This window comes from Struthio camelus, chromosome 19 (genome assembly GCF_040807025.1).
Source record: "Struthio camelus isolate bStrCam1 chromosome 19, bStrCam1.hap1, whole genome shotgun sequence".
Lineage (NCBI taxonomy): Eukaryota > Metazoa > Chordata > Aves > Struthioniformes > Struthionidae > Struthio > Struthio camelus.
In genome coordinates, this window is record NC_090960.1 from 12,742,489 (window position 1) to 12,767,543 (window position 25,055).

Genomic DNA, 25,055 nt, shown 5'->3' on the forward strand with positions numbered 1-25,055 from the left:
TCAGGAGGATCCTCTCTGCCCAGCTCTCCAGCCTGTCCAGGTCCCTCTGGATGGCAGCACAGTCTTCTGGTGTGTCAGCCACTCCTCCCAGTTTAGTATCATCAGCAAACTTGCTGAGGGTGCCCTCTGTCCCTTCCTCCAGGTCATCGATGAATATATTGAACAAGACTGGAGCCAGGACTGACCCCTGGGGGACACCACTAGCCACAGGCCTCCAACTTGACTCTGTGCCATTCACCACAACCCTCGGAGCTCGGCCATCCAGCCAGTTCTCAATCCACCTCACCGTCCACTCATCTAGCCCACACTTCCTGAGCTTACCTATGAGGATGTGATGGGAGACAGTGTCAAAAGCCTTGCTGAAGAACTCTGGCTGATTTTACTTGCCCTAATGGGATGTTAGTGGTGTAGCTGATTCCCAAGGTACTCAGGACGTTAAATGCTTGCTTCACTTTATTGTGCACTTCAGTGCGCTGTTGAGAACCTTTGCAAGGATGTCATCAGGGTTGCTGCTGGCCCGAGGTCTTCAGAGAAGAAGGTGGAAACCGTTTTGGCAGAGAGGGATTCTAAATGAACAGTCTTTGTGCATGCGAACAAGTCCCTTCTGGACTTAAGCATGTTACCTCTAACCTAGCCATCAACCAACTCTGGATGGCTTATTTTCATCTGAATCCTCGTCACAGTCAAGCTTATTGTGAGCAAGTAACAGCATAGTTCTCTGGTTTAGATGATGTTGAGTATTGATGTGCCGTCAGTCTTGCAGCCCACACTTTCTCCATCTCTCTTTTAGCAGCTGCACTTTTGGGACTTTTTGGAGGGGAACTGAGTTATCCTGATCAGTCCACTCATCTAGCAGGGTCGTCCTGCTCAGCAGCAGTGAAACTTGAGTGATGCTGTCCCTTGGTCCATCGCTGTGAGATTGCAGCTGGTTATTGGTACTGATGCTCTCTATGCACACACTAGGAAAGTGCAGGAGTTCCAGCGATAGTTTGAGTTACTCTCACGCTTCCTTGCCTTGTACCTTCCTTGCCTTGTGCCTCTCACGCTTCAACTTTCACCCAGTGGAGGAAGCTCTGGGAGAAGAAATCCTGGGTAGGGTGGAATCAGGTTATGAACTTCTTGAGAAAGGGTCTAGATGGCTCAGGAAACTGAATCTGCCCATACTTATTACCAATGAACTTAAAAATTTCTCTAGTCTTAACAAGCCTTAAAGAAGGCGACTCCATCTCTCAGGCTTAAGATACTTCAGTCATCCAAAAGGCTGAAGCTTCATGCCTCTGTTGAGTGGCATGAGTGACCACTGACACCAATGCAGAAGCATTTTCATAGCAGTTATCCCAGAAGGGCAAATGTTTACAGCTCCTTAGTTTTCCCCCTGAGCCATCAGACTGCTGAGCAACAGCTTTGCAAGCCCATGAATTTCTTTCTAAGGACTGACTCCACATGTCCTTAGAGCCCCTGTTGATTTTTGCTGTCTGTGAGGATTTTGGCTGCCCCAGAAAGTAAAGCTCCCCTGTTGTTTGTTTTGGGGAGATGTGAACTTCTGTACTCAGACCCCTAAAAGATGGTAGATCTTGTGATGACTCTCATGTGTCCCATTTGTCAATAACTCCCAACAAGGTGTGAATTATGGAAGCTGCTTTTTGATCTTGTAGCTGTAAATATGTGGCTCTGTGCTAATTAATGCACTGTAATTCCTGTACTAGCTGATATTACCTCTAAAAATATCTAGAGGTGCATCTCTGGTGATAAGGCCACGGCAGTAAGTTTCAAGTAGGAAATATGTTGAGACCTGATCTCTGCTCTGGCTGTGTTGTAGAAGGCTTCTGGTGATGTGGCTTAGCAAACTCTGTTGGGCAAGGGAGACAGGAGATTTTGCCTTGTAAACAAGGATGACATTTCCGTTGGTGTTGGCAGAAACCCAAGCTATTAAGGCTGTGACAAAAGCCTTCCGTATGTAACTGTTGGAGTGATGCTCGAGTCTGTCGTCCAGACTGAAAGAAAGAACCAAACTGTGCAGGGGAGTGTAAATCATGGCCTCAGTGCCTATGCTGAGCAAATGGGGGGGAATTTCCAAAGGATAAGTGATGGAAAAATCTTCCCTTCAGATACTGGTCAGTGATCTGTTGTTTTGTAGCTGTTCCTCTAACATCAAGGTGGGAAGCTTCCCGCTCCATGAATGCGTGGGCAGGAGTGGATCTCTTCGTCACTCTAGGACCACTCCTACCTCATGTCAAGGTGGTGCTGTGTGACCATGGGAAGGGGGTCAAGGGAACTCAGACCTCCTGATGGTTTGAGCCTAACCTAGATGTGTCTGTTGTACTTCAGGAGGAGCATGAAAGTCATTACTTGGACCTGGACTGCTGCTTTCGTGTAGTTTTCCTTCCCCCAGCCTCTCCGTCTCTGATCCATGCACGCTGCTTTGTTATCCTGTAGGTTGCTTGCCTAGCAAGTGCCAAGTGACAACATGGTTATTTCTGACTGAATCATTTGTGTGTGGTCTTTATTTTTGTATTTTCTTGAACATGACTGTTAAGTTTCCTGGAACTGTTTGCTCTAAACCAGAGCCCTTTGCATGTTAACAGCCACATGGCTCACTTGCGCAGCATGGCGGGTGCCACGTGTGGCTCTCGGATGTGGCAGGAGAGTGAAATCATAGTCCAGAATAGGAAATGGTGGCACAACTTCCTTCTGACTCCAGAGCACTTCTTCTTTTGGCACCATTGCACGGGAAGGTGAAGTAAGAAGATTTCTGTAGAAAATGCAGAAGTGCAGGTTGCTCTTGGAAACCATCTTGATGGGTGAGCCGGTGTCAGAGCCCTGGGCTTTTAGGCTGTGGAGAGGGGTATGCTTTTGTGCGAGTGGATTCAGCCACAGAGCTTGTGGCTTCCTCTCCAGACGGGAAGTCTACTCAGCGTGTAATGAGAGAGGTAGAGGATGGGTGGGCTGCGGGCTCCTCAGTGAGTCTTCCTGAAGAGTTGCTTTCTCCACTTCTTCTGCCCATTCCCTTTGGAAATTAGTAGTCCGTATCCTTGCTTGCCCATATGTCGTGTTTTGGATGTCAGCCGTGTTTATGGCCCGTTGCTTAATCCCACAAAATTATTCCCACTTTCTATATCGGTTCATGCCATGCTGCCAGAGGAGGGGGCGTGATCCTCTAACCATGGGTTGCACTAGTTTGGGCGTTGTTGGTTTGTTTGTAGTGGCTGCTGCCAGGGTGGGACTGAAGCTACTGGGGTTTTAGTTGGAATTTTCTTTGACCTAATTTGATTACTGAGTTGTACGTGCTCAGCAGTACAGCAAAAAACATCACAGGAAAAGTAGTTTATGCAAAAATACCTAAAGCCAATACATATCCAGATACACACATGACTTTCCAAAGTTACATGGCAGATTCTGCAGTAGAGTCTTAGCCTCATGCACAAAGTTCTTGAGAATAACTCACCCATGGCACAGGGCAGCTGATGGGGTGTATGAGGTGGTCATGGGAAAGTAGAGGTGGTCATGGGTACACAATGGATGAAGATGACTGAGGGTAAGTCGCTTTGCCTCTCTGGGCTTCTGGGATACATGTATGGGAGCAGAGGATCTTTCCTCCTTCATGCTGTGTTGGGTGCAAGTGTTACTGTTGTTGCAGCCCCAGGGGCTTTGAGAGAGTTTTGCTCCATCAGGTGGAGGGAAGAGCGGGCATCCCAGCCAAGGAGAGAACAGTCTTCACATCTTTTACCTCAGTTCTGCTGCCTGCTACGATGTTCTCAGGCTATTTAAAGAGAGGGTGAAGTTGGGAAGGGCTGGGAAAAAGACTGTATGTTGGGAGCGTTTTCTAGAGAGAGGAGGTGCCATCACAAGGGAAGTATCTGAGTTTTGGCAGCAAGAAAAACAGGCAGTGCGGAGCACTTGTGAGTTTGGTGCTACAGCTGGTACCGGACCTTTGTGGTCTCCTCCCAGTTCTACCACGAGCTTGCCCTGAGACCTTGGGTGAGTTACTTTTCTCTTTCTTCTCTCCCCCTTATTTCCACCAAAGGCATATTACAGTGATGAGCCCATGTGTTTGGGGATGCAGCACAGGCTGCCAACACCATTTCTGCTGATGAGGGATGTGAAGGGGTGCAGTCCACAACTGACAGTGCTGGGCTGCAAGATGTCATTGAATAGATGTGGTTATACCTGTAAATTGTCTCCCTCTACCTGAGCTTTTCTACAAGTGAAGGACTCGACGGGGATATACCAGATATAATAAGCTTGTAGCCCTGGTGAGAAGTGTCTGGCCAGTCCTGTGTGTATCATTGGCATCTTCCAACACACAAAAGGTCCAGATCTAGATCAGAGCTTCTTGGCTGCTGCTGGAGGACTGTCTCCTGTTAGAAGGGCTTTTCTGGGGATGAGCTTGCTCAGAGACGAAATGATTGAACTGAGGCTATAGGCTAAAACACTTTAGGCTTTGACAAATCATAGAGTATTTTCAGTTTTTGCATCTCTCAGGTTTGCAATATGAGAAGCTGTGGTTCAGTTCCTATCGCTTGCTTGGTTATGCTGTGAATCTCAAGCTGAGACTAATGGCTGTTGCTTTCTGTCTGAAAGGGTATGGGTCAACTGCAGCCTGTAGAGCATCTCCTCAGTTACATTTCAACTTGAACTGGAGCTTTTGTCTTCAAAAATCAAAGCAAGACCAGAAGAGCCATCTCCATCCCATTGTGACCATAAAGTCCATCAGAGCATTGCGGTAGGTGTGTCTGCAAGGCCAAATTTCCCAGCTCTTGTCATTAGCCATGGCAGTGTTTGTGTTGGACTGTTGAGTTGCTGTAGTGGATGTTAGGATGCAAACACGGACCAGCTCTGCCATGCTGCAAACACACACAGTTACTGGGACTGTCTAGCCACTGTTTCTTAGTATGCAGGTTACTGCTAAAGCTGTGCTGAACTTCTAAGAGGCTGTCTTCATCTATAACAGTATGAAGGATCATGGTCAGTAGCAGTAAGTGATAATCCTTGGGTCACTTTGACAGTGGCAGATAGATTTAAGGCCAAATCTCTTGTATCCCAGCAGGCAGTCTCGTCTGCAAAGCTATTCTGTCCGTGTCTGGGATGCTGCAATGGTTAGGAGCAGTCCTTGGAGCTGAGAATGTCAACAAAAAATGAGGCTTTGTTTGAAACCAAACTTTTTGGAGGGGAAAGGTTTCTGGGGTGCAGGAGTGGGAAGCTTTCTTCCTCAAACTAAAAGCAGGCGGTGAATACGTGCATGCTATATGTACACTTAGCTCCTGTCAACCTCCAAGTGCTCGAAGTGGAGGCACCCATGTGGGAGGTGGCAGCCTCGAGTGGATCCCACTCTGCTCTTTTTGCCTTTGTGGTGAGCTCCCTGATCACCAGGTGGTGAGTTATTCTGGGAGTGAAAAGCATTTCCAACCTTGGGGGTATTTGAAAGCTCAGTCTTGAAGATGATTTCTTACCCAGTTCTGATTTTGAAGGCCACGCTTAGAAACAATAGCTTTAGCCTTAACTTCAATTATGAATCTTCTGCTGTTCCCAGGTTTCCCTCAACAGGTTTCCTGTGAGAACTTACAAACTTGGTAAAAACAAAACTGCTGTTTTTGTGAGGGAGTTGGTGGCGTGAGATTCCTGAGCCCAAATAAAATGCAGCTCAGCTGCAACTTCTTGTGAACCGCTATGGGGGTGCTGCGGTCAGACCTGCAGCCAGACACTTCACAACAGTGGCATTATATGAAACATAAGCTGATTTACATGCTTGCACTTTAAAAGTGCTAATCTATTTTAATTTTTTTTTCACCCCTCTCTAATCTTCCGCAATCTTTGCCAGGTTCCCAGCTTCTCTGGCTGGAATAGGCCCCAGCTGAATCTTTTATCTGTCTATTTGGCAACCCTAGGTGAAGTCGTTAGCAAATGAATGACACTTTTCCTGGCTCATTAATTAAATTTACCGAGCTGAGTGGCTGCTGTTGCTACAATACTCTGATAAGGCAGTTCTGTATTTTGTTTCTTAGGAATTTGAGTTTTAAAAAAAATAATACTCCAAAAAAGTCCTGGTACTAGTGGTCAAATCCACAGCTCCCCTGCATGAACTGGTGTTGCCCTGATGAGAACACACATCCTTATCTCACACACAGCTTTATTTCTGCAATATGATATTGCCCGAGCTGTTCTGATTGCATATTGTCATTTTTATTGCTTGACAAGTTCAAGGATGGGTATCTTGATGCTCTGTTCCTGAGGTACCCGCGGCAGGATATCTTGGTTAAGGCAAGTGGTTCTTGTGGGTTAGAAATAACCTCTGTGAAATATTATTATGTTTTGTTTTTTTAAAAATAAGATTTTGTCATGTGCTGCTCTCCCAGCCTTACCTGTCAAGGTTATAAGTGGGGTTGTGAAGACTGCATTATGAATTAAAAATAACGGTATACAAGAAAAATAATGCTTTCACCTTTTCTGCTGTTGCTTTGCAAACTGGGTCTAACAGGGTGTTTTGCAAAAGGAGCCCTTGCCTCTGATTTTGGAGGAGGAAACTGAGGCACAGAGAGGTCACTCAACATGCCATGGGACCTCAGAGCTCTTGGTTTCTATTGCGGATTTTCGGTTCCTCCTGTAACCGCTAGACAACACTGTCTTTTTCTCAGCTTGAGGTCTGAATAGTCTGGTAGGGAGGCAAGTGTTGAGGGTCTTACTTCTTGATATGGACCCAGGGTCCTGATGCCAGGGCACTTGGGCACCCTGCAAACGCTGTGGCAGCGATCTGTGCTTGCGATGCTGATGTGCTGCTCTTACTCTCATCCCATTTACAAGTAGGCAATTTGGACATGGAGACACCAAAGTGTGGTCACTGAACCTGTGTCAGGAGCCCCATGTAGTCAGGGGAAAAGGGTGTCTCCGCAGAATGAAGCACTAAAGCGGGCAGTACTTAAGGCCCTTGTGTGTAGAGTACCTCTTCTCTTGGTGTAAGCATCTAAAGTTAATGAGTTGCCTGTGGTCAGACAGGAGTCATGCAAAGCACTAATAGATGCGTCTTTCTGGATTGCCCTTCTACAGCCCTGAAGATCTACAGGGCGGGGGGCCCTACCTAGTTCTCATATTCCTCCAGGTTGCCAAGGTTTTTCTTGGAACAGTGACATCCAGGAGGTAGATTCCAAGTCCTCTTGCTTGCTTTCAGTTGAGCATTTGACCCAGGTAGATTTGCAGCTCGCTGGTGCGAAGAGAGTGCCACGTGCTGTGAAACAGCATTTCTCCTCATTGCACCCACAACCGATGTGACAAATGTTGCCATGGCTTGCCCTGTTCCCTCCTCACTTTGGAAGGAAGCCTCCCGACCGCCTCCAGAGGGTGCCCGATGTGGAGTCTGCCCTGTCAGTTGGTGTCGCGGGATGCGAGGGGCCTGTTTTCCTCTCCGGGACATTGCCTCCTCCATCGCTGGCTGGGAGCAGTTGGGATAAAGCTCTGCAAAGCCACTGCTCATGGGAGAATGTCCGCTCTGTGCTCACGGAAAGAAGGTCAGTGCTTCTAGCAAAAACTTCCTACAGCAACTATTCACGTTAACTTGTATTATTTATTGTCCAGCGGGGCACCACAACTATTTAAAGCTTTCGAGGGAAGCGGCATGTTTAACATTTTCTAAAAGTTGATTGAAGCTGGCCACTGACCCCAATGGAGCTTAAAACGGACTACTTTTGCTGTTTGGCAGGCTGATAAGACTGCCTCGAGGAAAGGGTTAGTTTTGCTATTACACCCCTCAGGCTCCTGGAGCCTCTTTGATGCTGTGGCTCACAGGGCATCGGAGGATGGCAACAGGCGAAATCGGCTATCAGCGTGACACGCGGTCTCTGCTCTCCTTACCCTGCCTGCCAACTTCTTTCCAAGTGGGCTCAGTTTTGCCTTGGCTGATACAAAGAGAAAAACTCTGTGGTGATTTGGTGCAAGCACCACTTGGGCTTGTAAGAACGATCACAGTGTTTTGAGATGGAGAAGTAGTGCTGCAGTTACTGGAAGGAGTTTTGTAGGCGAAGAACTGTGGCGGGGAGGAGGGCAGAAATAGCTGCAAAATGTCAAAAAGCTACGACCAAAAGCAATTCACACTTAACCCACTTGAGATGTACCCTCCCAGAATCGGAGGGATTATTTCTCTACCGAAAGGAGTCACGGCCGCTAGAGGCAAATTCCCTGCTAACTAGTTTTTCTGCAAAAGGCAGGGGGGTTGGGCTAGTTAATTAGACTGGTCTTTACACCTTTCTGGCTGATTTGCAGAGTGGAGCTTACTCCCAAAGGGATGTGGACTTCCCAAGGAGGTCAAGCCCTTCAATTTGTGTTTTGTGATCCCCACCAGGCTCTTGGGAACTCTGCTGTTCAAGGCAGCTGAGCCAGGAGGACCTGGCAGATGCGTGAGAGAAGCTCACACTCTGTCAGTCAAAACAGGAGACCTAGCAGTCTCCTTAAGTTAGTATTTTGAAATTAAAACCAAAAAAATGCCGTGAGGATTTTCTAGAGGTAAAAGGGAAGGGAAATACATTGGACCCTATCCCAGGAGCGCTGGGATGGGAAGCCTGTGGGTCTGCTGTGAGCATCCTAAAAGTTGTGTGCCAGCAGACCAGAATGACCTCGTTTTGCTGAACCCGTGCTAGTTATTTTTTATTATTATTATTTGTAATACCCAAAGGAATGTCTAGGCACTTCTCAGAAACAGGAAACCGTCCCTGAGTGACCAGCTACATTCATGTATGTTCTAAGCAGTGAGTGAATGAGATAGATAGCAGTGAGTAGGTAAATAAAATGGAAGGGATGGAAGACCAGAGAAAAGCACAAAATTAATATGATGAGCAGGTTTTATACTGGCTCTCAGAGAGTGAAATGGCTGTACATTTAAAGTGCTATCCAGATACTGTTACAGTTCCTTGTCTAGCCGCAATCATGCTGTGTGGCCTGGGCAAGGTTGCCTTGCCTTTATGTGCCTTGGTTCCCCATCTCTGCAAGGATAACACTTCCCCCCCCCCCCCACCTCAAAAGAGTGATTTGAGGATAAAGGCATTAAAAATTGTCCGGGTCTGGTGCTGAGGGAATAGGATGTAAATAATTACCTTAGACTGTGGTTCTAGGGGAGCTGGGAGCTAATCTGGGCTTTGGGAATGGAGTGATTAAGCCTTAGGGCAGTGACGCGTGACTTCTCAAGCACAGCCTGGGACCTGTTAATTTTTTCATTCTGTCTAGAAGCCATGCAAGAACTGGGACTGTTTTCTCTTTCTGCAGCTCTCTAATAAAACAGGATGCCTCTGGTGTCCTGTCAGAGGGACTTTGCACAGACCGACAAACGGCATAGTGCGGGATGGGGTCTGGCATAGCGCCCCAATGTGAGGGTGCTCTCGGAGTTGGCTTTGGTGAGCAGGCTTACAGAGACGCTGCACACGGAGCTGGGAATGGGGGAAGAAACAATGGGAAGGGAGACATTTGAGGCTGGCCCTGATATAGTGAGGGAGCTGAAGAGAACGCTCATGGTGCAGGATGGAAGTGGGAGACGTGCAAGGTTGAAACCCAGGTCAAAGTCTTTTGAGCCCAACAGCTAGACAGGGACTGCATAGAAAGGATGAGTGGAGAATTTACTGCAATGTGGCCACCAAGGGTTTTTGAGGCCTGGGCCATGGATTACTAAAAATACAGCTTCTCGTAGGCCAGCCCCTCCTTGGCAAGCTGCAGGACGTGTATTTGCGAGCTGCAGCTGTAGCGTAACTCGGTCCCATCTGCGTTTGTGGCTTGGGGCTGGCGAGCCTTGTTCTTTCAGTAACGGAGGGTTGCTGCTCTTGCAGGGTGTGGTCAGCCCTGTCCCCGCGCTAGACCTGCCTAAAAAGGGCTTTAAGCTCTGCACTGGGCTCTGAGCCCTCCTGGTGAGGGGGTCATGTCTGGCCCTGCTCAGGGACCTCAGCACTGTGATGGGAAACGGGGGCGAGCCTGTTGCATCAGCGTCCCTGAGTCTTTGCAGTCTTTGCAAGCAGCATCTTCATGATCAAGCCATCATTTCTAGCAGTCTCATGCTTGAGACTTGGGGAAGCCTCTGGCAAATGGGACCGCAGGAGGGTTTGGATGTCCCATCAGCAGCATGCCCTGTGTCAGCTCCAGCAGCAGCCTCATAGTTAGCTTTCAAAATGAGGGTGCACTGGGACGGCACTTTGCAAGTTGGATCCCCCCTGGCTGGGTGCCAATGACAAATGCTCAAAACATTTGAGCTGGCCTTGTTGTATGGAGAGAGCTGGCGGCCGGCAGCGCTTCATCCAGGGAAACGTATCCCTGCTGAAAGCCCTGATTTCGGTGAATCACTCCCGCATGAGGGTGTGCCTTTATAGCAGGGGCTCTTGAGTAGCCATCAGGTTGTTAATCTGTGCTCCAGTTCAGCTTAAAAACAAATGCTGCGGGGGTAATTTAATCTGATCATGGTTTGCTTTGGGGCTGAGGCCTCTGTCCTTCTATTAGATAAGAAAATCGACAGCACAAAGCGCTTGTCTAGTTCTTATTGCAAAGCAATCCCGTGTCATTCAGGCCAGGCATTGCCATTACAACACAATTTTTAGAACAAAGAAAGAAAACAGAGGCAAAACTAAAAACAGGAACTATTAGATAAACAATACTACGGTGCCTCTGGTGCTTAGCTGAGTTTCTTCCTGCTCTGAAACATCTGGTGAGTTAGCAGCGAGGCTCTGGGGATTTGCTGGGCTTGCAGAGCCCGTCTCTCCCAGTCTGCCCTTCCCTGCAGGGAAGCCAGCTGCTAAATAATTGAAAAGCTTTTCCATTCATAAAAAAAAAAAAAAAAGTCACCGTGGTGTGAGCTGAGTGCCCGGCTCTCCCTTCTGCGCCCTGGACAGGGAGGGCTGGCCAGCCGGGACACCTGGGTTCGGTGGTTTGCACCTCTCTGGTGTGAGCAAGACATTTTGCCTCTCTGTGCTAATGGCTTGCCCTGACTCCGAAGGAGGCCGTGAGCTGCCGGGTATGTCCGTCGGGAGCAAAGGAAAGTGGGAGGAATTGAGCTGCAGCCCTCTGCGAGCTCTCTAGGAACAGCAGCGTGCTCATTGCTCGGGGTTTGCCCCTGTGCTGGAGCAGCAGCGGTTTAGCGGCTGCTTCGGGGACGGCTGGTGTGTCGGAGGTGGGCGAAGCGGCAGGGGAGCGTTCTTGGTGGGGGGGCCCGAGCAGGGCCGTATCTGCCCAGGCACCAGACCCCCCCCACCCTCACAACCCGGTTTCATCCGAACACCAGTGTGAGACTGGTGTTTGGGAGAGCCGACTGGGGCTTGCTCATTGCAACGTGAACCTATACACTGGCATGTAGAGGAAAAATGTCTCATTTCAGTTTTCTGGCTTAGTTTTATTTTTTGAATCGCAGTCAGATGAGTACAAAGGTTGTTTTGAAATGATCAGTTGAAAGGTTTCATTCTGAGTACTCGACACCCCTCTGTCCACCATGTCTTCTCCTCACATACGCTCAGAGCAGAAATATTTTGCTGAAGTCCAGGCAAATTCACTGAGGAATTTGCTCACTGTGAATCAGTTTCTCTAATTTTTTCCCATTTTTCTATATTTCTTGCAGTCCTGGGGCTGCTCCCAATGCAATCTAACTCTTTGCCTTTGTTAAACCCAAGTGCTTCTGAAAACGTGACCCTAAAGCAGCCATCTCCAATGATCATAAAGACTGGTCCTAGGGTCACCCCAAGGGCTGGCCTGCCGGCAGGACATGGCGGTGCTGCATCTCTGGCAGCCGGTACCTGATGGCTGGAGTCTGGGATGGACTCCGGGCTCTGAGCCATCCTGCGCTTGCAGCTGTGCTCAGAAATCACCTTGCTGGTGCCAGCCCTGGGAATAGGACGCTTACCTCAGCCACGGGAGGCAGGCCTTGAATTTGACCCTGAACATCCATTCCCATGTGCTCTGCAGGGCTCAACCGCTGCCAAAGGCAAATGCCGTCTCAGCTGTCAGCGCAGGAGCACAATTTGCAGCTGAGAGGAGTGGGAATTAGCCTGGGCTGTGTTTTGACGCCTTCGATATAACTGTCTTCATGGGAGCGAGTCATCCAAGCACCCTTTGCAGTGGAGAGGGGAGAGAGGTGCTTGGGGTATGTTTCGTCTTGATTTAAGGTACGTGTTTAAAGTAGGCCACCTAAATTGCTCTTTCTCTTGGTTGCCTGGCTGGGCTGGCACATATGGGCTTACTTTCAGCTGGCTGGTGGTGAGTGGTACAAAAGCTGCTCTGGATGATGTGAAATGGGTCTGACCCTTTATCAGCCCAAGGAGAGCAGGTCTCAAGGCAAAAGACAGCAAATGTGTGCAGTGTTAGGCTCCTGTTGCACATGGAGCCTCCATCTCTTGAGTTTCTGAAACGAGTAGTGATGATTTGGAGTTGCTCTTTGGTTGGACCTCTTGTTTTTATGTTTTTGGAGCTCACAGCCTCTTCACCCCATAAGCCTCAGCCTTAAGCTCCAACTGCTAGTACAGATAGTCTTGGGGATGGAATTTGGGAAATCCTGTTAAATAATTCCCATTTGCAGCAATGTGAAAGGTTTGGATGGAGTCATTTATGCAGAGTTGACATGTCTTAGGCCTTTCCCAGCTTCCTGTTGGCTTTCTCTCCTGATCCCCTTAGCTGAGGGTACTTAGTGATGGCTAAACAGAGCAAAGCTGTACCAGAGGGAGCTGAGGAAATAAACCACTTGTGATTAGCACACTGAAAACGGCCAATAACATGAGATCTAAAGCCCATAAACCAGTCACCTGGCTTCACAGGAGGGTCAAAATATTTGTCCCTGGCCACTCTGGGACTGTCTCCTCCATCTCCTCTCGATGCTGAGAAGCATCACATGCACAGTTGTGTTGTGACGTTCTTGCAGCCCAGCGTGGTTGGATGACCTGCTTTCTATGACCACAGGAGTCATGCTTTCTATGCACAGGGAGTGGCTAGGTGTTGTATTTATTTTTCAGTGTTGCAGCTCTGGGCTATGTGATGCTGAGCTCTGCTGGCTCTGATGTCACGTGCGCATGTGAAGCTTCATGGTGGTTGTGTGTCCCCTCCTCTTTCCTCCCCCTCCCCCAGGTCTTGCTCTTGTGTTGTGGTAATGCACATGGCTTCACAGCTTACTGCATTTACATCTTCAGTGTGTTTGCTCTTCCCTGAGAGCAAAGCACTGGCATGGTGTGCAGTGCAGGGCTGGAAAAGCCATACTGAGCAGTAAAAAGTCAGTCCTGTCCTATGCTATGGTGAGGTTCCTGTCTGGACCCGTAATTCCTCCCCATCCTCGGCTCCCTTGCCTGCAGCTTAGCCTAGCCGCATGGTGCTGGGGCCCAGGGGTGCTTTGTGATTCCAACAGGTTTTAGCTGTTGCATGGCAGCTGAGGTGCTTTCTTGGTGAGTCTGATACTGCTTATCACAGCAAGATGGCAGAGGCAGTCCTCCTTCTTTCTATTTTCCCTAGAAATAATTTTCTCACCCTTAATGGCACTGACGCTCTGTGCCTTTGTTCCACTACCATTTCTGAGCTCCTCTCTAGTCTTGGAGGCCTTTTGCCTCTGACCAGAGATTCCTTTTGATGCGTGTTGGTGTGCAGTGTTGACGGGCCCGATCAGCAGCCCAACAGGCAGAGAAGCAGCAGGAGTAACTGTACAGACAGGCAATTGTTAGGTGATGCTCCCAAAGCATCTTAACAGTCTGCTGCTTATGGGTACCTCTGTATGCTCTGGGCATAGACTATATTACGGCCACCACTCTGCCTTCCCACAGAGCAGTGTGCATCTGTGAATGTGTATTGTGAATTAACTTGGACTTCTTTCTGCAAAGAAGCATCCTCTGATCTGAGTCCATGGCTAGGCTCATCCAATCCAGCTCTGCATAGCTATAAGATGGATGTCTGCACTGGAGGTAATAACCTTGTGTTTTAGTGGAGAGGAACAGTCATAGCTGAGCAGGACACAAGCGAACATCTTAGATGCCTCTTGACGTGAGCTGACCTTTCTCAGGACAGCCAGGTAACTAGTTCACAAAGAAGTGTCTGAATTTAGCTGTTTGCAGTTTGATGAGATGAATCACATCTCACGTTTCGGCTTTCTTGGGCTGTGCTAAGCCCCTCTTCCTCCACTGCTGCAAAGAGCTGAACCTGCCACCTGTCTTCTATGGACGTGCTTTGTCCGGTGTGGGGCTGCCCAGCCACCCGCCAGGGAACTGGCAACCTTACCTGGGCATAAAACCTGGGTTCTGCTTTGCCCTGTTTGTGTGAACTTCTGTAGGTGCAGTTCAATATTAAAAGGACTCCGAAACCGCTTTTGCACGTTAGGTGCTTTCCCTGCTCTGTGGTGGGAGTCTCTCATTCAGGCAGGTTCTCAGACATGGTGAGAACAAGGGGTGAGCTCTAAGTCTTAGTAAGCTTTCCAGTTCTCACCGTTTCTGATATAAATGCGTCTTTGCAGTTCAGCAACATAACAAAATTGCCCTCCTGCTCAAGGTGGACTCAATTCTTGCAGTGCTCCATGCTGCTGTACCCTGAAGATCTTTATATCAAGGGAGCTGCCAGGCTGGCACCTCTCTCCTTCCCAAGGAGGATTTGACCAGTAATAAATCAGATCTTCCTTACTTATTGTTAGCATGGTAGAGATTACCTGCTCCATTCCTGTAGTGGAGTAACACCCCTTAGCATGGTTATCCCATAGATACAAATGCTATTATTGGTCCAGAAGCATATTTTTCTCTTTGTACCACAGATTTTATCTTCCTCTTGGAGATGAATTCGCTGTCTAAACCCCTGTCTTCCATTTCACTTCCAAATGCTACAGTTTGTTCAGAATCCAATTTTATGTGAAAATCCCACACCGATTTTAAGGCTGTCGGTTCATATAATGGTTTGTTGCTGGTCTATTACAATCAATCTTTATCCAGCCATTCCAGAGTTGGGGGCTAATTGCTGTGAAAAGCTTCCTTCCAGAGCTGTTCAAGAAATTTGTTGCTTCAGATGCTGTTGGGATCTCCCAGCAGGCAGTCACATCCTTCCCTGCAGAGGTGTATCTCTGTAGCAGTTCTTGGACATCTCGAATGTGGAGTTGCCAGTGATAGGTAGGGCTGCTCATTCCTGGCTGTAGTTTTGGGCATCGATGTGGTCACTGGACCACCCAGATGCCCTGTGTGTCCAGGAGGCTGCATGCTTTCCTACCTTGCCTGTTCAGCCCAATGCCCCATTGACTGTTCAGCAGTGTTGGTCTTCTGAAAACCTAGCTTGGTCCTGACGTCCTTATCACCGGTGTGCCACTTGGTACTTTTCTATCTGAACCCTCTGACCTCCCTCTTTGACAGGTGTTGCTTCCTGCAGATTTGTATCATGGGTCCTCACCACGGAATCACTGAGTCTGCATTGCTTCTTGGAGCTGTTTCTGCTCCGTTTTCTTCAGTGGTGGTTCCTTCACCCTGATGGCAGCAAGGATTCACAGGTTTGACTCCAGTTGCGTTTGCTTGCCCCTTATCCTACCTTTCTGCCTCCTACTGGGTGCTCCTGTCCTGCTTGCCTCTTCCTGACAGCCTGTGTGTTTTGCTTACCCCTAAATCCTACTCCGGGTGTGCCTTGCTCAGAGACCCGTCCCTAAGATGTTCATATTCCTCCTTGGAGTAGAGTGTGAATGAGGTGGCTGCATGCCTTAATGCTTCTCCTGTGCCTCTTGACAAACTAGATGGTAAGGGATGGTGGAGCTGGGTTTGGGGAGACAGCATTATAGTTGAGCTTCTGCTTCAGCTTTCCTTCATGTCCTGGGAGAAGTTGCTTAATTTTTTGCCTCCTCTTCCTTTCCTCCTTCCCCGTCCCAGGAAAAGGAGAGGGATAATGACGCGTCCTCTTCCTGCTGGTTTTATTTTACCTGTTGGTTGGCTTTTGCTATATGTAAGTACAGCAGGCAGCATCGTGGGGACCTTGCTGTGATTGATGTTTGTAATCTGCCCTGTTCCAAGTAATTTGGCTCCTTACTTTATAGGTGAGGAGAGGGAGCAGTCCCTGGGGTGCCCCAGGACAGCTACCACTGACTACTGGTACTCTACTCTAGAAATGAGAGTTAATGACAGGTTTTTCAGTCCTAAACCTCACAAGCCCTTACACTATCCTGCTGCGGTGGCTGTGATGATCTCAGCAAGCCAACATGGAGTGGGTGGGTGAGGATATGTATAGGTGGATTTGTGGAGTTATGGGTACTGATGCCTAAGCAGATTTCTCTTGCATTTGCTCTCCGCAGCCTTTTTGGTGGTTAGTTTCCGTGCCCAGGATTCAGTAATGGCTTGATCTGAGGCTTGTCAGCCAGTTTTTGAAAAGACCCCATGTCACTTCTCTGCTACCTGATTCTCTGTTGATTCAGGGAGCAGAGGCTCTCTAGAGCTCAGGTTTTGTGGTCTGAGGAGTGAAGGTCACTCGTGGTCCCCCATGGCCAAGGGTGCTCATCCTCTTGGGCTGCTTGGAGGCCTTGGGGTAAGAGCGGCTTTCGTCCTTGCTCAGCAGGACAGGAACCTATGGCCCTATAAGGAAATAATGCGGTGCTGGGGTGTTTGGATGGTGTGCTTTCCTTTGCGAGCACCCTGAAAGGATGTTTGTCAAACCAGTTGCCTCCTGGATCTTTTGATACACTGCCTTTGTGTGGTTTGAACGAACATCTTATCACCTTCATCTTGCTTTTCTTTGATGTGCAGCACTTACTTGAGAGGTAAACAGACAGTGGCTGAAGTTTGAATCTTAAAAATTGCAGGTCCCCGCCCCCCCCCCCCCCCCGGCTCTTTGCCCCTGATTTCTACAAAGGCTTCCTCCAGCTGCTCCCTCCCTCAGCTCTGAGTTTCTATCTTTGGCTCCCATACAGGTTGTAGAGGAGGCAGTAAAATCTTGCAAGACAAGGAGGGTTAAAACCAAGATTTCTTCTGTAATCTAAGAAAAACAGATGATTTCATTGGAGCAGCAGGTATCATGTGTGTGCTCTGCTTCGCTGTGCTGCAAAACCACATATCCGGCTCACTTGCTGCAGTGGGGAAGTGTCTCCAAGGGCACCAGTGCTGCCCTGTTCCCCACTCCCCCATTCAAGAGAAAAGGCAGAAGGCAGAAAGTTGAGGTGTTGCTTGAAGGAGATGACAACCTTGCTGAAATCCTTGTTGATGTGCTTGTATGAGAATCTTCCTAGAGGGGAGTGAAGAACACTAGCTAGAATCAGATTGTTTTTATTTCAAATTAAGTGATTTTCCTTCCATTCTAGCATCAGCCCAGGCTCCTTTTTCTTTAGTCTCATCTAGCTTCTTACCGTTTTGTCCCTGGTGCCCTAAGCTCTACTACAACTGTGAGCCAAGTACTGAGCCAGATCCTCCTGCTATCCTGTGAGTGAGCATCTCTGCGAGGCAGTCCGTGTCTCTCACTGACTGCATCTGCTGGCGAACCTGGGCAGCATGTTTCCAAACCAATCCCCTGGGCTAGGGGGTTTGTTTTTCCTCTCCTGTTTCCTGCCTTGGATGCTCAGCCAGCAGCCTCAGAACAATTGAGGCAGGAAAGGGCGTTATCCTGCCCCGAAGGTACCTGGGGGCTTTCTCCAGCCCAAGCGGAGCGATGCTGTGCCTCCTTGCTGCAGGGTCCCACTCTGGGGGAGGCAGAGAACTTTCAGCCAGGCCCCTTCTGGCCCATGAGTGTCTCGAGGAGGTGCTGCTGGGATCAACTGCTGTGGAAGGGGAAATCTCAGCTTATGAGATGGCCGCCTGGGTTTCCTCCCATGGGGGAGGTGGATTTGAGCAGAGCAGGATGCCAGGGGCGGTGCCTTCCCAGGATATCATGCTGGAACTGGCTGGGGTGGGCAGACAAGGAATTACCCTGCTGCTCCGATTGGAGGCAGCTGGCCTCCCTGCAGGGGGTGGTCGAATTCCCTTCACTGCTTCACTTGGGAACACCAGTGTCATGTTTGATCTTTGGGATCTTTTTCTCTGTTGCCATCCAGTGGTGGTGTCTTGGGCTCCACCACCATAGGAGGAGATCGGAGAGGTCCTTTGGATGTTGGAGTTAGGACTCGTGGGCCTCAATACAAGAAAAGTGCCTCGCCTTGCAGTAAAGCCCTTGAGTGACCCTGGATTCATGTTGCTCATGCGCCCTGCCTGACCACATGATAACTGCTAATGGCCAAAGTCATCTCCCCAGGTTGGCTGCTGTGTGCACAGGGTGGGCCTCTTGTCCTATGGTAGCTTCATCCTGGAGGCATGAAGGACTTGAGGGGTTCTCCTTTCCTCTGACACCAAGAAGGAGAAGAGTCATGAAAGGAAAAGGTCTCAGAGCGATGAAAGCGAGTGAGGGAACCACGATCTGTCCCAGCTGAGCAGAAAACCTCTGCCATAGAGCTGTGACACGCTGAGAGTGTACCACAGCCTCAGGCTTCCCAGGCCATCGGGAAAATATAGTCTTGTTACTTGATTTTTCTTGCTCTTTTCTTGCTCTGCTCTGCTCGTAGTCTTTGAAAACTTTTGGCAAAGTTTTTGGCAAACCTTCTGCATTAAAGTGGGACAAGTGAAAATCTAAAAATGATTATCAGCAGATTCTCCCTTTTCACCTATGGATAGATACATGTTTTCATGTTTGATGTTTTGTGATAGGAAAAAGGCAGCTTTTCTGTCCACCTTCCTAACTGTGACAAATAATGATGAATGAAGACCAACTAAGTGATCTCAATTGGAAACCCTCCAAAGATTTTTTTGCATCCATGGAAGGTGCCCTGAAAACTTCACAAATTTTCTAAGAAGCTTTCTAAATTACATTTTGGTGTACTCTGCCCTTTCTCACCGATTTTAATTTGAATTAATCAAACTTTTTTCTTTCTAGTAAGTTCTCAAGTAACTTTGGGGCACCCGGGCCTTGTACCGGTCAGCTTCAACTCTGTTGCATGCGTGAAACATTGCTAAGTATCAGTCACATGCCAAAAACAAGACAAAACAGGACAAAACCTTGGGGGAAGTTGTTTTTAATAATCCCCTGTTCCAAAGGCAACCATGGAGCTTAAATTTTGTCACCGCTGTGGCTGAGTGCTGTAACATTACTGATGTGATGTAATGCTAACTGCGAAAAGCCTTGTTTTCTGCCTGCCTCATCCTGTAGCTGTTTGCGAGCAGGTCATCTTCCTAGTTGTGATTCTTACCTTCCAGGTTCCCCTTTTGGTCTCTTGTCAATTCCTCTTGCTGCCTTCCTCAGGACGGTCCACAGATGCGCCCTGCTGACAGCAGGCAGCTATCCTGTGTGGGAGACAGAGGGGAAGGGACTTACTGTGACGGGTGATGGTAGGTGTCTTGGCTGATTGGTGGTGCTATGCGAGATGGTGGGGAGCCTGTCTAGGTGAGATCTTGTCATCTTCTTTCAAAAGTCTAGTCCTTTCTGACTGTCCTGAGACTGTAGACAACAGGAGGATGACATGGAAGGTAAGGAACATGGCTGGAGAGGTGAAGACTTGCCTTCTGCTCGCACTTTGCGACAAGTCACTGTGGCACAGCAGGAAAATCACTTAACTTTTCCAATTGGTGGCTTCCCTGCCTCTTAAATGGTGGGCCTGTGGCTTGCGCAGTGCTCAGAGGCTACTTCTGAGTTGTAAAGTTCCTGAAGGAGGGAAGCTGACGTCCTCTTAATGGGAGGTTGTCTGGGACTTGAAGTTCTGTAGCTACTTTTGTAGGGCTGGGATCCAATGCACCCGTGCTGGGTGGTGGGATAAATCCTTTCTGTCCTCTGAGCTCAACTCCTACCATGACTGTGCAGGGCAGGAGAGGCGGTAGAGTTGAGCCACGCTTTTCCATATGCGAATATACTCTCTAAAGAGAGGTGGTTGGCGCCTTGTTCAAGGGTGGTGTTCAGTCTTTCCTCAAAACTGTTGTGGTGTTCCCTCCCTTACTGCCTCCTGGGAACAATATCTCCAGAGGCTTCATATAGGGGCTGAACAAATGTGTGTGCACCATGTCACACTGCCCGCAGGGCTGCTCTCAGGAGATTTGTGACAACCTGATGTTGAAAGGTATCTCTTTCTCTTCTCCATAATTTTCTCTTAATTCATCTCTCAAAAACCTTCTTTCTTCTCTGGGTTGTTTTTGTGCTGTCTCCCAAGAGGGTACTTGACATGTGGGGAGAAGGCAGGGAAACCCTCATCTTTTGTAATGTGCTGTTCCGCTTGGAAATGCGCAGAGTGGCAGTGAGCCTTGGTGACGAGGGCATCCCAGAAGGGTGCTGGGGTGTGACTACTCTCAGCATTTGCGCTGGCAGTGTTGTGAAATGGCACCACAGGCAGTTTACCACACAGTATCTGCGTAGTTCCTTCCACCTGTGCTGAATACCTCGCACAGGCATATTCATGAGCCAGCCTGCAGTGTTGCCAAAGGAGCTCTTGATTAAGCAGCTCCGGTACTGGGAGCCTGCTTGGAGAGAGATGAAGAGAAGCCAGACTTTTTTCCGGAGATGCTCAGCACTTAAACACCGTCATAGATCATTGCTTTGCAACACTTTAAAAACCTTGACCTCAGCCCTTAGCTTTCTCTAGTGCTCTTGGGATATTTAACAGAGCTATTTGGAAAGTCTGATTATGTCCTTCAGAACTGTCCCCTGCCTTGTCATTTTACATAGCGTGGGTGGGAAGGAAGGGAGAATTTGGGGAAAAAACAGTGGAAGAGACTGAAAAGTTTCTGCTAGATTGTGGTGGACAAACTGAGTCCCTTCCCATGAAAGATATTTCAACAAACACTGCGTTGGGTGAAAAGGTTTAGATCTACGTGTGATCCGTGTAAGGAAAATAACAGACGAAGAATCTATGTTTTGTGGTTTGAAAGTTATGGTGTTATGTCTGTAATGCTTTGCCCTTAAATTTCCTGCCTGTTCTCTGTTGGAATACAAAAGACATCAGGGAAGGGGTCGTTGGGCTCCAGCGGCACCCATTTGAAGCTCACAGAATGCAAGGTGGGAACATGGTCCCCTCTGACGACCGAGCTGCGCGCTAAAACATGCTGACATGCAAGGAGGTGTATTTTTGTGATTTGGTTATTGCAAAGGGTACTTATGAGTCATGTTGTGCTCTTAGTCACTGCTTTCCTCTTGCCACAAGTCATGACTAAGATGCTGATGTGCAGATTCTGCGCTCATTCAGTTCTCTGCACATCGGCAGAGCCCTTCCTGGGCGCTCCTCTTCCAGACTCTGTGGATGTACAAAACTTTCGGTGAAGACTGAAATTACAGGCTGGGACAGCAGGAAACTAGTAGCAGGAGTCCATGAGCCTCTTCAGAGTGAAGGAGAGAGCTTGCACTAGGCAGGTCAGTGTTTCCTTGTTGTGGGTTTGTTTTTACTTGTTTGAAGCCATTTGTGGCTTTTCTTGAGTGTAGGAAGGGCCGAGCAGCAGGGCTGGATGTGAGTCGCTGAGCTCCCTCGGCTGTCGGGGAACCCCAGGATCCAGACATGGCTTTACAGAAGTCTCCTGGGGGATTGCCAGGAATGAAGCATGGACAGAGGTGGCTTTGCTGAAGTGCCTCCTCCCATGCTGCAAAGGTGACAGAGAGTCTGGGGACAGCAGAGACCTGGTGGAGGCTCTGCTGAGATAACAGCAGCTTTCGCTCCTGCTGGGGTGGAGGTGGGGAGCTGTGATTAACCAGCTGCCTCTGAGAACACAGAGAATCAAATCTTACCAGGATAAGCAAAGAATCAAGTATTTTGGGGGAACTTTGGGAACAGTCTGAGCAGGAGCACTGTGGCATAGGTAAAGGAATGTGCTGACCTGGATGAAAGTGAAGGCCTCCTCGGCTGATGTTTTTTCTGGTTTTGGCAGGTTTTATTTCTTTTTCCTGGATTTTTGTGTGTTTGCGTTGCTTTTAACCAAAAAGCAGAGTCTTTAAGAGAGACTCTTCCCTCTGTGTTGGGAGAGAGGAGATGCCTGCCCGTTGTCCGTGTGGATGGCTGGTGCTGACGTGGCAGGGAAGAAGGAAATCTGTATCTTCTGGACATCTCTTTGATTTCTCACAGAAGAGGCAGGTGTGAGAATGCTGCTGTACTGAAATGTTCTGGGTGAATTGGTTTTATTTTCAGGGTCCGGGCTGATACACTTGAATGGGGTGAGATAAAATCTTCCTCACAGTCCTTCCAGCCCAAGGATTAGGTTTGCACCCTGAGTGCTGGAGAAGAGGTGAGACACACAGAGAGCTGGATTGTGAAAAGTGTGCAGCCAGGCATGCAATCCAGTTTCACAACATCCTCTGGTGTTTGGACTGACAGCACGCTCAGCCTGGGACCATGGATTCCCTGGTCACCCCAATATTTTTCTGCATTGCTAGAGGGACACGTGGACCTTTTCTTCACGTTGGCTGCACGGCAGCAAAGTGGCAGTGATGGAGGCAGCGCACATAGCTCTCCTGGCTGGTCCACCTGTTGTACGGCTAGCACTTGGGGGTTTGCAACCACCACCAGTGGACAACAGAGCCATCAAAGATGACCCCTACATAATGCAAGCGGTAGGAGCTTGGGGTCTTCTGTTCCTCTTCCCATCCAAGCCCCTTGCAAGGTGTTGCAGTTCTAATCTCTTGCGGTGTTATCTTCGATAGAGACTAACCCAAGATTACCTCCTTGCCACGAACACGTGAGCAAGACTTGCTCGGTCTCACTGGCAGAAATTAAGAGAATGCAGACATGCATTGCGGCATGATGGGGGGAAGCTGCATGCCCATTGGCCTCCCTGGTAATTGAGTCATGAAAGTGTGCGCCGCCTTGTCTTTGCCATGGTTGGGAGGGATTAGAGGAGTAGAGGGAAAGACAACAGCTACCAGAGGGGGGCACATCGTTGGCTTTGGGATTGGAAAGGGTGCCAGGAATCAGTAACAGGGGCATCACCTGGAGCATCTGGTCTGTGCTATGAAAGTGTTTCAGTGCTTTCTTCCTTGCTCTTAACTAAAGGCCTGGTAAGCTAACTTTCTTCCTTCTCTCTCTTTAGGAGATGAATTAAAATGCAGCACACCACGTGCACAGAGGACAGGATCTATCATGCACTGGAAAGATGTCTACATGGGCTTAGCAGAGATGCTGTCTCCAGCAGATGGGCTGGTAGGTGACCTGATGGCCCCAAGCCAGTCTCACTTCCCTGACAGCCTTGATGGGGCCAGGCTCTTCTGTTCTTCTGGCTCTGCATGATTTGTCCTCCTGTTAACAACCTACCTGAGCACTTGGTTAGGAGTGACCTGCTGGGACTCCTGTGGGCTTGGAGGCCCTTTTTCCCTTCCAAGGTTCGAGGCTAGAGGTCGGATCCAGCCCAGTCCATCTTCCTGTGCTTCTCATTGCAGTGGGAAGATATACCAAGATGCTGAACAATTTGTATTAGGTCTTGCATAGAGAAAGGCCTGGCAGAGAAATTGTGCATCCTGCCAGTTGTCCCTGCATGAGCTGGAAAGGGAAGGAATCTTTTTTTCACCATGAGGAAAGGCTCTTTTGTTTAACCAGCCAGCCTTGCCTTGCTTTGATACAAGCATATCTCAAAACCTATGGGCATATCTCTGCTGCATTGTCAGAAACGATTGTAGAGATACCATATCTGTCTTATTTAAATTTAACTCAGATACCATGTTGGCCATAAGGACCTGAGCCATGTTCAGGGGCCTGTGAGGGGATTTGGGGTGGTGGTGGGGAGGGCAAGGCAATAATGCACAATAGAAGTCATTTTCAAATATGACACTTCCCCAGCTCTTTCTCATGCTAGCACTTTTGCGCAGCGATTAAAGCACTTCCTAGTCTTGTGGATAAAAGAAATGAAATTAATTTGGGTGCTCTCAAATCCAAACTTCTTATTGTCTGTACAGCTCTCTTTTGAAGCCCTTCTGCTTTTCCATTTACCTGTTATGTCATGAAAGAGCTGCAAACAGCATCCTACCTGCTCCTGTGTTCTGGAGTAATCTCTGCCTGTGCTCATTTTCTCATCACGGGAGTGGTGCCCACTCTCCATGCTGCGTAGCATCATCCTGGGAACTTAGTTCCTGCTGTTATTACCTGGGACTCCTGGGTCCCTTTGATCTCCCCACATTCTGGGAAGCAATCCCTGAAATGTGACCTGCGTTCATTGTTCCTGGAAGCGTGACCTTGCTTTTGGCACTGTTGAAGTGCACGTTCAAAGGCATCCACCTTGCCAAGCAATTCATTGTGCTCTATGTGACTTGCCTCTTCCCGTAATTATAATTAATCAATTTCTGTGTCCCTCACAAGTTGCACCCTCCTGTAATCCTAGACCCTCAATGTTGTTTGTACTGGGGTGGCCTTTAGAAAATGACTTCTTCATAATTTGCCCAGCTCATTAGCAAAGGTAAGACCTTGTGGGGCTGAGATTAGGTGATGGTGGCCTCCGTTAGAAACAGCCTAATTCCCCATTTTCAAATGATTTTCCTTTATTTATCAGCCTGCTGGCTTTCAGTCCACTTCATGTAGGCTTTGTGACCTACAAAGCAAAGTGATCTGGCATTCCTGGGAGAATCTCAGACACTTTTCACATCAAAAAGTTCCCTTTCATCAACCACATTTGTGATCTTGCCAAAAATCTTCAGTGTGACCAAGGAACCCTGGCTTCTGTAGTTGTTGGTGGATGCAATGTTAATAACTGTGCTGTCCCCCCTCCCTGAGGATACCTTTTCTGCATAGCCCCTGGGGCAGACTTTCTCGGCCAAATCTTTTTGCGCTCTTGGATGTGGGCTGTCTAGTCCTGCTGACTCTTAAAATGTTTGCTTTGAAGAGTTGCTGTTTCACATCCTACTCGGCTGCAATTGGAATAGGAAGTATTTTTGTTATTGCAATAACATATATGGTTTGGGAAGAAAGAGAATAATGCAGATATCTATGTACACCCCCTAATAGGGGGTCCCATTTCTTTTCAAAAACGGAACAGAAATGTTTTAGTCTTCTACTTTTCCCATGTTACAAGGGATGTTTTTATCCTTCTGTTGTCTCAGATCTAGGCTGTTATTTAATGCGGCGGGTCTCTGTTCCTTATATTTTTAATGAATCCTTCCATCTTTTTGTTAACTGTGCAGTAGCCTTCTCCTTTCTACTTTTTAACTTC

General features: G+C 48.4%; 1 protein-coding gene across 7 annotated transcripts in view; it reads left to right on the plus strand.

Annotated features, from left to right (window-relative positions):
- The window catches only part of PIK3R5 (phosphoinositide-3-kinase regulatory subunit 5), a 68,778-nt gene that overhangs the window by 13,950 nt on the left and 29,773 nt on the right, over window positions 1–25,055 (plus strand). For 2 of the 7 annotated variants that reach the window (XM_068913295.1, XM_068913300.1), the window contains exon 2: window positions 22,950–23,059. In XM_068913295.1, coding sequence (XP_068769396.1) covers window positions 22,963–23,059 — 97 coding nt within the window. In that variant the 5' untranslated portion in view covers window positions 22,950–22,962. Of the gene's footprint in view, window positions 1–4,581; window positions 4,724–11,938; window positions 12,114–15,308; window positions 15,443–21,094; window positions 21,286–22,296; window positions 22,474–22,949; window positions 23,060–25,055 lie in introns of those variants that run through there. The other 5 variants (XM_068913299.1, XM_068913296.1, XM_068913298.1 and 2 more) reach the window with 5 other exon arrangements.